The sequence below is a fragment of the Pipistrellus kuhlii genome, unplaced genomic scaffold (assembly GCF_014108245.1).
Source record: "Pipistrellus kuhlii isolate mPipKuh1 unplaced genomic scaffold, mPipKuh1.p scaffold_m20_p_10, whole genome shotgun sequence".
Taxonomy (NCBI): Eukaryota; Metazoa; Chordata; class Mammalia; order Chiroptera; family Vespertilionidae; genus Pipistrellus; species Pipistrellus kuhlii.
Window position 1 is genome coordinate 25,889,025 of NW_023425405.1, and position 15,265 is coordinate 25,904,289.

The 15,265-nt window shown below is 41.5% G+C and overlaps 1 protein-coding gene across 7 annotated transcripts in view; it reads left to right on the plus strand.

Moving 5' to 3' along the window:
- The window catches only part of RAPGEF5 (Rap guanine nucleotide exchange factor 5), a 183,866-nt gene that overhangs the window by 86,699 nt on the left and 81,902 nt on the right, over positions 1–15,265 (plus strand). For all 7 annotated transcript variants that reach the window (XR_004986512.2, XR_004986511.2, XM_036429202.2 and 4 more), the window contains exons 8-9: positions 6,464–6,537; positions 12,396–12,521. Coding sequence is in view for 5 of the 7 variants with exons in the window: in XM_036429202.2 (XP_036285095.1) it covers positions 6,464–6,537; positions 12,396–12,521 (200 nt within the window). In the remaining 2 variants the exon portion in view is untranslated. The remainder of the gene's footprint in view (positions 1–6,463; positions 6,538–12,395; positions 12,522–15,265) is intronic.

Genomic DNA, 15,265 nt, shown 5'->3' on the forward strand with positions numbered 1-15,265 from the left:
TCATGGATGATAAGGACCAAGAAAAGAGAGTTTAAAAACAACAGTCTCACATTCAGCTGACAGGCTGGAACAGACAGAGATAAAGTGGTCGTAGGTCAGCTTTCAAAGTGAAGTTCCAGCGGCCCTGGATGCGCCAGATTCTGATACTCTACGGCTCATCTCCATGGTGAACACTGACCACTATTTTTCAGATTTTAACACTAAAAGAGAGTCATAAGGTGAAGGTTGCAGCTGCTGTCCCCCCCCCCCCCACCACCCCTTTTTTTTCCCTTCTAATTCTCACTCAAGGAAATTTTTTCCATTACCTTTTAGAGAGAATGGAAGAGAGGGAGATGTGGGGGGGGGGGGGGGGGAAGGAGGGGAGAGAGAAATATCTATGTGAGAGAGAAACATCAATTGTTGGCTCCTGTACATGCCCCGATAGGGGCTGGGGATCAAGTTTGGAACCCAGGTATCTGCCCTTGAGCAGGAATCGAGCCCAGGACCTTTCGGTGGGTGGGCCGATGCTCTGACTAGCCAGGGTTCCCTTACTTTTTAAAGAACAGAGAAGATGTGAGCATTTTAAGCACTTGTAATTATATTCCTGGTAACCAACATTGATTACCAACTCTATCAGCATTTCCTGCCGCAAGCTGGTTTTTATGTCATCCCACAGGGGATGTGCTGCCTGCTGAATGTGGGTGGTGTGTCGTGGAGGGACTTCCTAAAACAAATATTATGGCCCTTCTCCAGGAATGGTACAAAAAGATAGCTGGTGTTTAGATAATGAGGAACTGGCTCCTGCCTCCCGGGGCCCAGAAACACCTCTGTGTTTTCCTAACACTTTTGTGTCCACAACCCACGGAACAGGCAAAAGAGCCTGGCCTGTACACATCTGTGAAACATACTAGCGGCGATGCATTGATTTTTAAAGTGTTCTATGTTCTTTCTATTGCATCCTGTTCTATTTCATTAAAGGCATGAACAGAAACACAGGTCCCACCCTAGCTGGTTTGTTCAGAGAATCAGCCCACAGAGTAAAGGGTCCTTCCTAGGCTCAAGGGCACATTCCTCGGTTGTAGGCTCAACTCTCTGGTGGGAGGCAACCAATCAGTGTGTCCCTTGCACATCATTGTTTCCGTGTGTCTCTCCCTTCTTTCCTACTCTCTCTAAAAATCACTGGAGAAATACCCTTGGGTGAGGATTAACCAAAGAAAAAAGAAACGCAGGTCCACACCAATGGGTGTGCAGTTTGACCAGCACTATTCTCCTCCATCCGGGACCAGACAGACCTGACGGCCACAGATACACACATTTTGTGTGGAGGACGGGGACAGGGCACGTAGCCGCATCTCTAGACTGGGAGCATTGCCTGCCCGACCCATGAGGTTGTGGGAGCATCAGATGAGACCCCTGATGAAAGAGCTTTCTCCCGCTAAACGCTGCACAGGCGAAAGATTGTAGTATTGACGAAACCTTAATTCTTGGCAAAATACTCAACAATTATTTGTCCTAACTATGTTTGCTGGTTTCTCACATTGAGACTCGAAATGCTAGCTATCTGTTTGTTGAGGAAATGTTGGTTCGTTTGTAAATTAAAAATAATAATAATAATAATAATAATAATAATAATAATTTTGGTTGATCTTGAAAATAATAATTTCAATTGTTAACAACTGTACTCACCCCAGTGATTTATTTATTTATTTATTTATTTATTTATTTATTTATTTTTTTTAAAATATATTTTATTGATTTTGTACAGAGAGGAAGGGAGAGAGATAGAGAGTTAGAAACATCGATGAGAGAGAGTCATCGATCAGCTGCCTCTTGCACACCCCCTACCGGGGATGTGCCCGCAACCAAGGTACATGCCCTTGACCGGAATCGAACCCGGGACCCTTCAGTCCCCAAGCCGACGCTCTATCCATTGAGCCAAACCGGTCTCGGCTATTTATTTATTTTAAATATATTGATTTTTTACAGAGAGGAAGGGAGAGGGATAGAGAGTTAGAAACATTGATGAGAGAGAAACATCGATCAGTTGCCTCTTGCACACACCCCCACCCCCCGGGATGTGTCTCATTGTTAGTGTGCCTCTTACTTGTACAAAGTTGATCAGCAGAAATGAAATAAGCATCATTTTGAAAGGACATCAATCCCCTTCGCGTTAAACTAATGTTATTAGTGGGGTTATTAGGAGAGTTTTCTTAGCAATTGCTCTCATAAGTGGAAGGGAGAAAATACCTGTTGTCCTCAAGGCAACAGGAAAGTGATATCAGGTGAGCCCTTCAGTTCTTGGAGGCTGTCAGTTGTCCCATGGCATTTAAGCTAAGCGCTCTTCGGTGAGTTAGAGCTAATTAATCCACATACACTCTTAGTTCTCATGTGGGCTCTCACGTTCGCTGATCAAAACACTAATATATGCTTGTTGATCTTGTGCTTTTGACTTTTGTTGTGGTGAGTTATTTTCAAAGGCCTTTTCTTGCTTTTAGACTCTGTGTGTTGAGAGATAAGGAAACGGTTTGTGTTGGCAGAGTTAGGCTCTGAGCCTCCCTGGTCCCGGGAGCTGTCATTCCCGTGTGTACGTGATACCCTGGAGGGAGCTGTCCCAGAATCAATATTTGCAGAGGAAGCTCTCCCAGCCCACTCTTATTCTGATCAGATAAAAGAAGAAAACTGGGCTCAGAAATCTAAATAACTGCTTCCTCCTCCTCCCAGCCGTGAGCTGCCGCACCAGTAGGAGACATGGAGAGAGAAACTGCCTCCTTCGTTATTCCTACACATTAATCTTCATCCAAAAGGGTCATAGAGCACTCCCTTTTGGCTGACTGTGTATTTCATACGTGAGACTTCCTGGGGGAAATCATAGATCCTTAAAAAGGCCACTATAAATTGAGTTTTTGTTCTCAACTAGTAGATATGAACCACTGGCTAAAATGCATTTTGGGAGTCATAATTTTTTTAGTATTTCCAATAAAAGGATGTTTTCTCGGTGTTGGAAGAGACTGGGCTCTTTTCTTCACGATGAAGGTGCTGTGGTGAGCGTCCCCCAGCCCTCGGAGAGCCCCTCTGCGATGCCGAGTGAGATCCACTGCTCAGTTTCCTTTGCCAAGTCCCTTAGCTTGCTTGTGTGTCTGATGTTTTGCTCTGTTAAGCAAAGCGTAATGCAGGGCAACAGATACTGATGTCTTCAAAGATGTGACCAAAAAGAATGCAGCACTGTTAGTGGGGAGAAGCTAGAACTCTAGGACTGGATTTCCCTCCCAAATATGCTTTTGTGCTAATCTCTTTCCCTTTGAGTCTCTTTATGTGAATTGTGAATTTGGCCTAGCTCTAGTTGGTGTTTCTCAGTGGTTAGAGCATTGGCCAGGGCACCAAAGGATCATGAATTCGATTCTCGGTCAAGGGCGCATCACATACCTGGGTTGCAAGTTCACTCCTCACTTTCTGCCCTCAGTTGGAGTGCATGCAGGAGGCAACCAGTCCATGTCTGTCTGTCTGTCTGTCTGTCTCTCTCTCTCTCTCTTTCCATTCCATCCTTTCCTTCCTTCCACTCTCTAAAAAATTCAATGGAAAAAATATCCTCAGGTGAGGACTAACAAAATAATTTTGCCTTAAAACTCAAAAAGTAGCCGAAACCGGTTTGGCTCAATGGATAGGGCGTTGGCTTGGGGACTGAAAAGTCCCCGGTTTGATTCCGGTCAAGGGCATGTACCTTGTTTGCGGGCATATCCCCAGTAGGTGGTGTGCAAGAGGCAGCTGATCAATGACTCTCTCATTGATGTTTCTAACTCTCTATCTCTCTCTCTTCCTCTCTGTACAAAATCAATAAAATATATTTTTAAAAAACACACAAAAAAAAACCCTCAGAAAGTAGTGTTAACTCTCAATTCTGACGTTACCATTGTTCTACATGTCCTATTTCTTAGTATAATAAGGTAAGGAAAAGAAATGCCTCTACCCCAAAGCATTGTTGTTTTAAAAACATAAACTTAATAGGTTACAAAAGATCCAAAAATTAATTTTCTTCACTTTCATTGACACTTAAACTTGAATGAACAAAAATTCAAATGAAGCATAGATTAATTATGCCATGATATTCTTGGTACTTCCTGTGGATGAAGTTGTCTCACATGGGTATAGTATCAGATTGCCCCCCCCCCCAAGAAAACTACTCCCCATTATGGGATGAGGAAAGAATTCTTATACTAATTCAATTAGCTAGGTAGAGTTCCTTACTTCTCCAGCCCATTGCATTTTTAAGTGGATTTTAGGATGTTAGTCTATATTTTATATTTTCCTTTGTATTTTCCTACAGTTTTGCAGAGAAAACATGTTTTTCTTTATTCTTAAGTTTCCTCCTAATCAGACCACAGTAGCAATAGGAGGCCTTTGAATGAGCATGAATGGAACTTTTTGCTGGAAACCGAATAGCTTCTGCCCACATTCACTGTTCATGCCTTTTGATGCTCAGCTGGTAGGAGTTACCCTAGGTATCCACAGAGTTCAACAGAATTTCCCTCTGCTTTTTTCATAAATAGGTATGAAAGGCAGGACTTACATAAGTAGGTGTAGTCAAGCCGTGCCATTTTGGTCACTTGGGGAGGAATTGTTCATCCCAGCAGTAGTGACAGAGCACATCCTGTGTACACGGCGTTTAGGCGGGCATAAGAGACATGCAAAAGCAAAAAGTACATGAGATGATATTTTTAGAAATACAGAACAGAAAGCATCATATTTAAAAGTATATAAAACAATGCAAAGACTGAATCTGGAAGTATAGGGGGTGACCTCACTGTCAGCAGGGTTGGTATGTTTTTGGTCTGGGTGGGCTTTTTACGGGTCTGCTTTTGATGGAGTGGACAAAAAAAATGAATGGTATGATGGATATGAGCAATAACTCATTCTACTTAGGAGTCATCCTTGCTTGTTTCTCCTCCCTCCCACCCACCACCCCCATAATCAAATCATTGGCAAATCGTGTCCATTTTGTCTAAAAATACAACTCAAATCCTCCGTGTTTCTTCAGCTCCTTGCCCCTCTCTGGCCTGAGCCTATGTCCTCTCCAGCCAGGATGGGAGCACAGTCACCTAACGGGTCTCTCTGCCTCCTTCATATCTTGACTCTTGTAAGTCTGTTCTCCACAAAGAAGGCAAAAAGTACTTTTGAAAAAAATACATCCAATCATGCAATTCCCAATGTTAAACTTCTTAGTGCTTCTCCTCGTCCTCAGGCTAGAGTCTGAATCTGCTGTGGTCTGCACTCTCCAGGATTGTCTCATCCCATCACTCACCCCTGCCATGGGTGGCTCCATCTCAGCCTTCAGGTCTCACCCCAAATGTTACTTCTTTTGAGAAGCACCCCGCCTCCCACCCACCTCCTCTCCAGATGACCTCTCCCACATGGTTTTCTGTCATTCCGCCATTTATCATGATCTTTAATTTTTTACAATTATTGTTGCTATTGCTATTATTAGTTGTAGTAGTGGTTATTGCTCATTGGGTGTCTCCCCAGCTAGTGTGTGTACTTCATGAGGTCAGAAGTGTATCTGTCTTGTTCACAGGGAATAACCCAGTGCCAGGCATATTATAGATGCTCAACAAATATTGGTTAAAATGGAAGAGCAAGCTATATAAGGAGAAAAATAATGAAATCACTGTGCCTGCATCAGAGTTGGGTACCATATGTTTTGGTGTTGAATGTCAGGGTGAAGTTGGAAATTAGGAGGAAGCTAGAGAGTTCAAGGTAGACCTCCAATGATGAACAGAGTTCGGACTCAATAAGTTAAGCAATAATAGGCCAAAACATGGCACTTGTTACATTTTTTTAGATTGATTGTTTTAGCAGGTATTGTTTCTCCCCCCCCCCATTCCCCACCCCCACCCCACCTTTGCCACTGGACTGAGTTAGGAAGAGGCTGGAAGCAGGGGCTTTGTGGTCAGAGCCTATTGCACCAGCACAGAAAGGGAGCTGAGGACTTGGATAGGGAGATGCTGGGGGAATGTGGGAGATGAGGTGGACTCAAGGCTTCACGGATCAGAATTTTGTGGTCACCGTGATTGAGCAACCCAAATATACAATATTGTGCTTCTTTCATTATATAATACTAAACTCTTAGCAAAAAAAGAAATCACTTTAACATGACGTTCTCATGTGGACTTGATAAAAGCCTTCATATACACCCCAACTCCCCTTTGGGTGAAGAATGAAACTGACATGATGATGCCTTGCTTGTTAGGTTTTGGTGAAAAGGAGAATGAGATCAAAGTTTCCCATTGCCCTTGACTTGACAAATGAGATGTATAGAAAAGTGACCAGTTCCACCGATTTAACTTTCTATTCAAGTAATAGTACCAATACTTAACATGTTGTGAATCTACCTATTATTTTTTCCCTGTCAAATTGCTACCAGAAAATGATTTGATGGAATTTTCTGAGGATGCTGCATGTGTTTAATATGGTTCTTTTTTATTTATTTAAGCAATTGAACAAGACGAGGAGAGCAGTGACAAGCACATACCCACGGCAGAAGCTGACAGTGATCCAGATCCTCAGGTAGGACCAGTCCCGGGACAGCCCTTGAGGGCCCCTTTCTTTGTGTTGAGAGAGATGAGAGAGTGCAGGTTTTGTGTTTTGGAAAAATAGTCACATCATGTAATGTGTGGCATTTAAAGGGCTTTAGTGGGGACAGCGGGAAGAGAAGCAGAACAGGTGACTCTTCTGTAAGTCTCCAATATAAAGACAGTTTTTGCAAGTCCCCAATAATTCAATCTACTCCTCAGAATTCCACTGCCCTCAACACCCAGCTATAGCATTATCTGATGCGGCTCAATAGCTAGCTACCTTAAGCTAGGGTCTTAACCCTTTTGAATTTTAGATTATTCACCCATAAACCTACCTGATAGGACAGTTGTGAGTATTAAAGAGAACAGTATGTGAAATAGCTAAGCCAATGTTAGATTTTATTATATATGAGAACACAAAAGGGGTGTTCCCAGGGGATCTACTGTGCTAGGTACTATAGAAAATAGGTGATCTTTTAAATCCTCTAGATTAGAATTTATTAGAATTTGCTTATTCTGTGTGGTTTTTTTTTTTTGTTGTTTGGTTTTTTTTTTAGTTCTTTGTTATCTGTCAACTTTGCTGCCCTGCTTAGCAGCTTAGCTGTATGGTCAATAATATATACAGATCTGAGCTGTACTTTCACATCAACGCAAGATAAAATATTGGTGACTTCCCTATTCTAGTCTGAAAGTTCAAGAAGGAACCAAATATATGTAATAAGTGAACCCCTTGCTTTGTCAGTTATGTAAATACCTATATATATATATATATGTGAAGATGCCACCGGCCAGGTCTAGGGACCCTAAATATATTATACTAGAGGCCCAGTGCACAAATTTCTAGTATAATATATTTAATTTCATCAGAAGAGAAAATTATACGAGTATATTACATTAAGAAAATATTTGAGGGAAATCACAGTAACAAATTCCATGTAACCATGGTTTTGGCCTTCTCCCCTGATTCCTGCATGCTCTTACAGGCCGTAGTATCACATAGTGTTTGTATAGGATGGGTCTCTCCACTCGGCGTGCTGTGTTAACACCAGTAATTCCACAAAAGAAGAGGACCAGAGGAATGGCCCACCCTAGACTTACTTTGCCTCACCTGTACCGTGAAGGCCTGGGAGGCACTAGATGATTTCTGAGGCCCTGAGATGCACAGTATGGTGGTCCAGGCCTGTCCTAGGGATGCTCTGGGCATTTCGAACCCGCCTTTGCCAGCACACTTCCTCTCAAATGCAGGTTCACTCTGAATGCTCCTTGGCCCTTCCCAATTATCAAAGAGGACGTTCTCCTACCCCAATCAGGAAGAAATTTTCCTTAGTTTTCTTCTTTTCTCTGAAGAAATATATGACTAATAACATATAAGTAATAATGTTACTTATTATTATTAATTGTCTTCTAAATTTTCCTGGAAAGAATTCTTAATATTTTCTGTGTTGCAAATACCATACATACAGACAATTGAGTGATGTAGTATATCATCCCAGCCCATCAGTGTTTTATTCTGCCATTTGCATCATCTGCCATTTGTGTAGAAAAGCAAAAAGTTTTTTTATGAAAAAAAATTATTCGTTTTTTATGAAATTCAATTCATGATTTAATTTTTAGAGAAATGAATTTATTACATAATAATTGATAAGAATTCCTAGGTTTGTATGGAATCACATTCTGTAATTGTTAACGTGCTTCATGGGAGATGAACTCTTCCATCCTGATTTTCTCTGGATGGCAGTTTTTGCATGCTGTTTTTTCTAAGTGATTTTTAAAAGTACAGTAATGTAGAACACATAAACTGTGTTCTTTTACCTTTGTCATAAAGGTTATTCATTTATCATCATAGCTGTTCCTAAGGGAATCCTGTCCAAGTTTCATTTTGCCACTGAAAAATGAGCCCAACATTCTTATGACTCCATTTATAAAGGAATCAGACGTTTCACTTACATTCCTAACATTTCTCTTCTCAAATATTGAAAATCATGAATTGCTTTAATTATACATTACACAGATTTGTTTTTCCAAAGCAGACCTTGAAATGAGGCTCTTCAATAACTCTTCTGACCCTTACACATTAATTTTTTTCTGGCCCAATAGTGTTAGGTAAACTGTTTATAATTAATTTCACATAAATAAATCAAGTAGTCCCGGTATGCGAAAGTCTAGAGCAAAAGCTGTTAGTTGTCTTGCTTCTCCTGCCAGAGCAAAGTTCTTAAAGTGTATTAATAAAGTCAGAGGTTTGTGGAATCAGATCACTAAATTATGGAGCTTTGAAAGGGAGCTCTAGAAAACATCCAGCTCAGTGTGGTACTTCCAAAGAGAGCCAGCCACCTTTCAGAATGATAGAGGATGTGTGGCCATCGCTCTGGGCTAAAAGTTCCCCGGGGGATGAAGAAGCCTCTTTTGATAATACGTGTTATGTAAGGATTGCTTAGAACTGATTATCTTCTGAAAATGCACCTGGGAATGAGGTGGAAACCAGAAATCAAGACAACAGTATTCCTTTTTAAATCATCTGATGACTTAATTATCAATATAAAATAATTAAGTCAATCTGAAACCCATTTTTTTTTTAAGTAACAGCATTTCGTGTTTAAAATACATAATGTGTGCACCCAAGTATCAGGTTCTAATAAACATGTATTTCCTTAAGAAAGCAAAGTCGGTACCTGGAATCCTAAGCACATGATATATAATATATGAAGAATGGCTCGAGTTCCTTAAAAACTCATGTGACACAGAAAACCCCCAAATAGTCAAGGTTTCTTAAATTTCCTTCACTCAGTCGCACCCTTTTCTCGTTGATGATATTATAAGGGACCCACACACTGAAGGAAAGATTCTCTCTTCAAATTGTAGTCTCGGGGAACTTAGTCTGGTTGCTGGTGAGCCTGTGCTGGTGAGAAGAGGTAACAGGCTCGTTCCCACTGCCAAATGAGATGGCTCTGTGGTGCTTTCTCCTGTGCACCACCCCAGCCTGCCCCATCCCCACGTGTGCCCTTCAGTCTCTTACCCACTAGGAGCAGAGGGACGAGGACTAACCCCTCACTCTACTGAACAAACACCCAGGGTGCAAGGCCTGAGATGCGAGGTCACTAGCCTGCTCTCTCCACTATCAGGACAGTATTTACAACTTAGGATGACAGGGGTGGAAAGAGAAGAAATCACAGATGGTCGACATAAATGAACTTTCTAGATAAGAGAAACTTAATCATTTAAATGTCAAAACATTTAAATAATGTTCGTCATTTTGGTGTAGAAATTTCTCTGAGTAGTTGTTCACTACTATATCCCAGGAACCTATGGTCGACCTTGACACATGATTGTTTCTCAAATAAAATCTATTGCAAGACCTAACTGGTTTGGCTCAGTGGATAGAGCATCAGCCCGCAGACTGAAGGGTCCCAGATTCGATTCCAGTCAAGGGCATGTACCTTGGTTGTGAACACATCCCCAGTAGGAGGTGTTCAAGAGGCAGCTGATCGATCTCTCATTGATGTTTCTAGCTCTCTATCCCTCTCCCTTCCTCTTTGTAAAAAAAAAAATCAATAAAATATGTTAAAAATTTATTGCAAGAGTGAATGAAAAAGCAAGTTAATGAATAGTATGTGTGTGTGTTGCTAAAAGGAGGCTATTATAAATATGGGTAGTTAAATATTTGAAAGATTGTCATATTGAATAAGAAATAGAGTTTCCTATAATACTAGTTTGGTGGTGATGTACTCCTTTAGCTTTTTCTGATATTATATGAAATGCTAAAAGGTGTTCTTTAAAAAGAGGAAAAAGAAGAAAAAACGTAAAGATAAAAATTATGAACAACAAATACATATCTATCAACAAGTGCATCTAAAAGTCAAGTGAATTAAAAATCTGAGGAACAGAATAACCTGGTGAATATAATAGAATCAGGGGCATAGAATGGTAGGGGATTGATAATTCTCAGGGGGAAAGGGGTGTCTGTGTAGGGGGTATGGGAAGAGACTGGACAAAAGTCATATACCTATGGATGAGGACAACAGGGGACGGGGGGGACATAAGGGCAGAGGGTGGAATGAGAACCAGGTGGAGGGGAACTATGGGGGGAGGGGAAGGAGAAACAATTGTAATAATATGAGCAATAAAGATTTATTAGAAAGAAAGAAAGAAAGAAAGAAAGAAAGAAAGAAAGAAAGAAAGAAAGAAAAGAAAGAGTTTCAGTTGCTTAAATGGGTTGAAGTTCAGAGGTTTAAGAATTTTGTCCAGTGTAAAGGGGACTTTCCATGAACTCTGACTCTCCAAAGTACACAGGCTGCCCTGAGATAAACAGATGTCTGTCCAACCTTAGACAGGAAGTGGAATACCTCTTCTGAGGATGTTGTAAATATAAATCTCGGACTTGGGTGAAGGAATTCCACTTGCTGACCTCTGGGAGTTGGTGATTCAGGCCACTTCGTGGACTTTTTTTGTTTCCTTCCTAGTTGTCAGAGAACCTGCCAGATAAGCAGATGTCCTTGCCCCTGTGAGTAAAGATTTAGCCATCGCTTGGCGTGTGTGGTCTCATTTCTCTGATGCCCACTCAACAAAATGGGTGCCTTTACCACTAACTGTTAAGACCGTGGCACTGTGGTCAGTTCTGGCCCCTCTTCCATATTTGGTTATGTTGCTGAGTTGATTTAAATGCTATATTGGGTAAAACAAAAATTCCAGTTTGGGCTGTTTAGATTTCTTTATTAGATCATGTCTTGATATGTCAGTATGAAGCCTTTTTTAAAGAATTTGAGCAGAAACAGTTCATAACCTGTGTTATAACAAACATTTTTTTGTCTAATCAAAGTCCTAGATTCTTCTCCATATTATTATTACTCAGGTACTTTGGTGTAACAAAAAATACGATTTTTTTATGAATCATTTCCAAACCCTGATGAAATTTTAAGCCCTTTATTTCAAATTTGTTTGTTTTTGTTAATCCCATTGATTTTTAGAGAGTAAGGGAGGATATGAAGGAGGGAGAGGGAGAGGGAGAAAGAAGGGGAGGGGGAGGGGGAAGGAGAGGAGGAAGGGGAGGAAAAGGTGGGGAGAGAGAGGGGTGAGAGAGGGGGGGCATCAATATGAGAGAGACACATGGATTGATTGCCTCCCGCATGTGCCCCGCATGTGCTGGAGACCGAACCTGCAACCCAGGTACATGCCCTTGACCAAAAAGTGAGCCTGCGACCCTTCCATGTGCAGGCTGACACTTGAACCCCTGAACCACACAAACCATGGCTCCAGCTTATTTTTAGTAAACTTTTCCACTATATTTTATGCAACATTAGAGATCTTCTGCTAATAATAACCCGTAGTAACTTTCCAGTTATGGGAAAAAAAACATTTTTTTTAAACCTTGTGAACTTGTTAATTGTGTATTTGTGCACGGCATGATCCGCTGGAGCTAAAACATGAGGAGGCTGCGTCCTGTTATTTTTAGAACTCTGTATCACTTCGCCCTTTTTGCCAGAGTGGTTCCTGGCTAACTTTCCCATGAGTTTTTAACCTTCTTGCTGGGCTTTGCTTATGTAACAGGAAACAGGCTGTCAGGAACAAATAGCGGCATATCAGGAGCACACGTTAGCAGCAAATGATTCCGTTTGCTCTGCCCCTCGCTCTCTTCATGTAGCCCGGTCCATGCACTCCGCCGTGGCACTTCGGGAGCGGCGTTCCTAGATTAAAACTGGACAGTTCCAATCTGGGGAAGGCCGACTCTGTGACCATGACCATGACTGGGTCCGGGCGACAGAGAAGATGAGCGTGCATTAGGGTGAACCCTGCGGCGGTGTCATGTCCTGGGACTGCGGGTTTAAGTACATCTTCGCCTTTTCTCCGACTCTGAAGGCAGGGGTGATGTGCAAGCTTCAGGGAAGAGAGGACATCGGGCGCATTGAGCTGGTCCAGAAGCTGGCGCGGGAGAACTGTCAGTTTTTGCAGACGGACAGAAAAGAACAGGACAAATCTGAACAGGTAAGCCCTCTTCCTCTTGCGGGTGCAGGTTTGAAAGGATGGGAGATGTTTCTGCCTGGTTGTATGCTTGAAGGAAAGAACTTTTTATTTCAAATTCCTTAAGTTTTGACTTTTGATGCCCACCCCCACCCCCACCCCAAAAGCATCCTCCTTAGTAAAAATGACAGCTCCAGGCCAGTGGTGTATGACACTGGGTTTATAAGAGAACGCTTCTCAAAAGTAAATCGCTTAGAAATGTAAGAACACATGGAAGCAGCGATGAACGCATGTCAACGTATGGTCCTGACTGGATGGCTTTCACGTTTGACTTTGGGAATGTCATCCCATCAGAAAGTTTGTGGAATTTGGACTTTTGAAAGAACGTGTACTTTTCATGATTCGGACAAGGGTGGTTCTAGCCACCAAACAAATGTAATCCTAAGTCCCTAGAAATAGACAAGACGAGAAGGACCAATTATAGATGCTCTCACCCAGCGGGACAGTCAGAAGGGAGTTTTCCCAGTGTCTTACGAATGTTTGTGTTCCAACAAGAGTTATATTGTTCGCACGTAGTGAAGCTGGAGGAAGGGCCGCTGTGCCGGGTCCCCTGAAAGCAGTCATTCAGATGGAGCCTCAGAAGCGAGACCACGGCCCTCATGGCCGGGAGACAATGGAGCCACTTTCTTCTGCTGCACATTGTTGTCGGTTGACTTTTGCTGTTGTTTGTAAGCCTTCACTCTCCGTGCCGAGCTAGCCAGGGCTGCTCACGAAGGGAACATTCCTCTGTGCTTAGAAACATGTCTTTCTCTGACTTTAGTTTTTCCTTGGAATTTTGTTTTCCACCCTTTCCAAGGGGGAAAAGCACCTCATGCCTTTTCTGCTCCAAGGCCGTCCGTACCAAGGCCAGGTGAGGAGCCTGTTCCCAGATCGCAGGCTGGTTAGTGCAGTAACCACACCTCCCACCGTGTCCCTTCAGATCAGAGCAGTTCATGTTGCAAGGGACAAAAACCCTCACAGTTCTCTAGCCTCATAGCTGAACTGTTTCGGGGGTGACTCTCTGACTTGACAAATGGAGCTCTCTGGAGCCTTCCCTTCGCTAGGCACCAGTGAAAAGTTTAGGGACTTGTTTACATTGTTAAACGCCCCTGAAGGTTGACAACATCAAAGACGGACTCCTAACCCCTCCCATATCCTTAGCATATTTGAATACCCCAGCCCATGGCTTAAATTTCTCAAAAACAGTATTTCTTTTGATAAATCTTAAAAGAGCAACAGTTTTCATATGCCGTATTTCATTGATTTCAAGATGCACATCTCTCCCACCTTTTATCATCTCTGAAATCAGGCCGAGTCTTAATGAATGATAACATAAAAGCATGTTGTAGTTAGGTGTGGGCATTTTTCTTTCCAACTGGCTCTTAAAATGAGTCTAAAATATATTTTTCAATGCATTGCATATTCAATTCAATGGAACAACAATTACATATTCAATTCAATGGAACAGAAGAGTACCACTTCACCAAGGTTAGGAATCATCAGCCTTAGGCCACCAACAACTTTATCCTTATTTAAAAGGTACCCGTGTTGTGTATGACTTACATTTAGTTCAATTCAGAATACTAGAGTTAGAGCTATTGAGAACAGAATGCCCTCCAAATATGTTATAATAGGAATATGAACTTGGTGCCAATCATGGTAAAGATTTTTGAGATAGAAATTTAGTGGTAGGAGGTTTGCAACTCTGCTTATGTCATCTACTCTGTCATCTTCAAACTTTAATTTTTAAGATTGTTAAATAGAACACAAAGGTGTTTGTTTATTTTGTTGCTGTGTTTTGTTTTGTTTTTTTACTTCTCGCATGAGGTCACAACAGGGATGCACTAACAGCTGAAGTGTTGGTGCTTCTGGGAGCAAAGATGGTGTCTAAATAAACATGGGAATTAAGGCCTTTTCTCTGGAGGCCTTTCCTATCGAAGCTGATAGCGAGGAAAGGCGAGGAGCTTTTCTCCTTGGTGGTGAATATAAAGGGAGGCATTCTGTGCTCTCCTCCCTATAGGATGACACCAGTTGAACTAATCAGCTCTCATTGCTATTTTTCCTTATTTTTAAATGTTTTTATTTTTAATTTTTCAATCACAGTTGACATTCAAGGCTATTTTATATTAGATTCAGGTGTGAAACTAATATACACACTTAGACAATCATATACCTGGCACCATACATAGTTATCACAATATTATTTATTATACTATATTCCCTAAGCTGTACTTTCCCATGACTATTTTGAGACTTCCTATTTGTACTTCTTAATCCCTTCACCTTTTTCACCTCCTCCCCCCATTCCCTTCCCCTCTGGCAACCATCAGTCTGTTCTCTGTATCTCTGAATCTGATACTGTTTTGTTTGTTTATAGTGTTCTTTAGATTCAACATATAAGTGAAATCCTATGGTTCTTGTCTTTCTCTGTCTGACTTATTTCATTTAGCATAAAACCCTCTAGGTCTATCCAACCTGTTGCAAATGGTAAAATTTCATTCTTTTTTATGGCCAGGTAATATTCCATTATATACAGGTACCACGTCTTCTTTATCCAATCATCTATTGATAGGCCCTTAGGTTGCTTTCATATTCAAGGCTGATATTCTTTGGGTGCTCCACTAAAAGGATTATTGATACTAGAAGCTTATTCTTTTTATAGTAGTTTATTAGTAATAAGAACCATCTGGTAGGTTATATTACTCGTTTTTGTCTTAAGCATTCAGTAT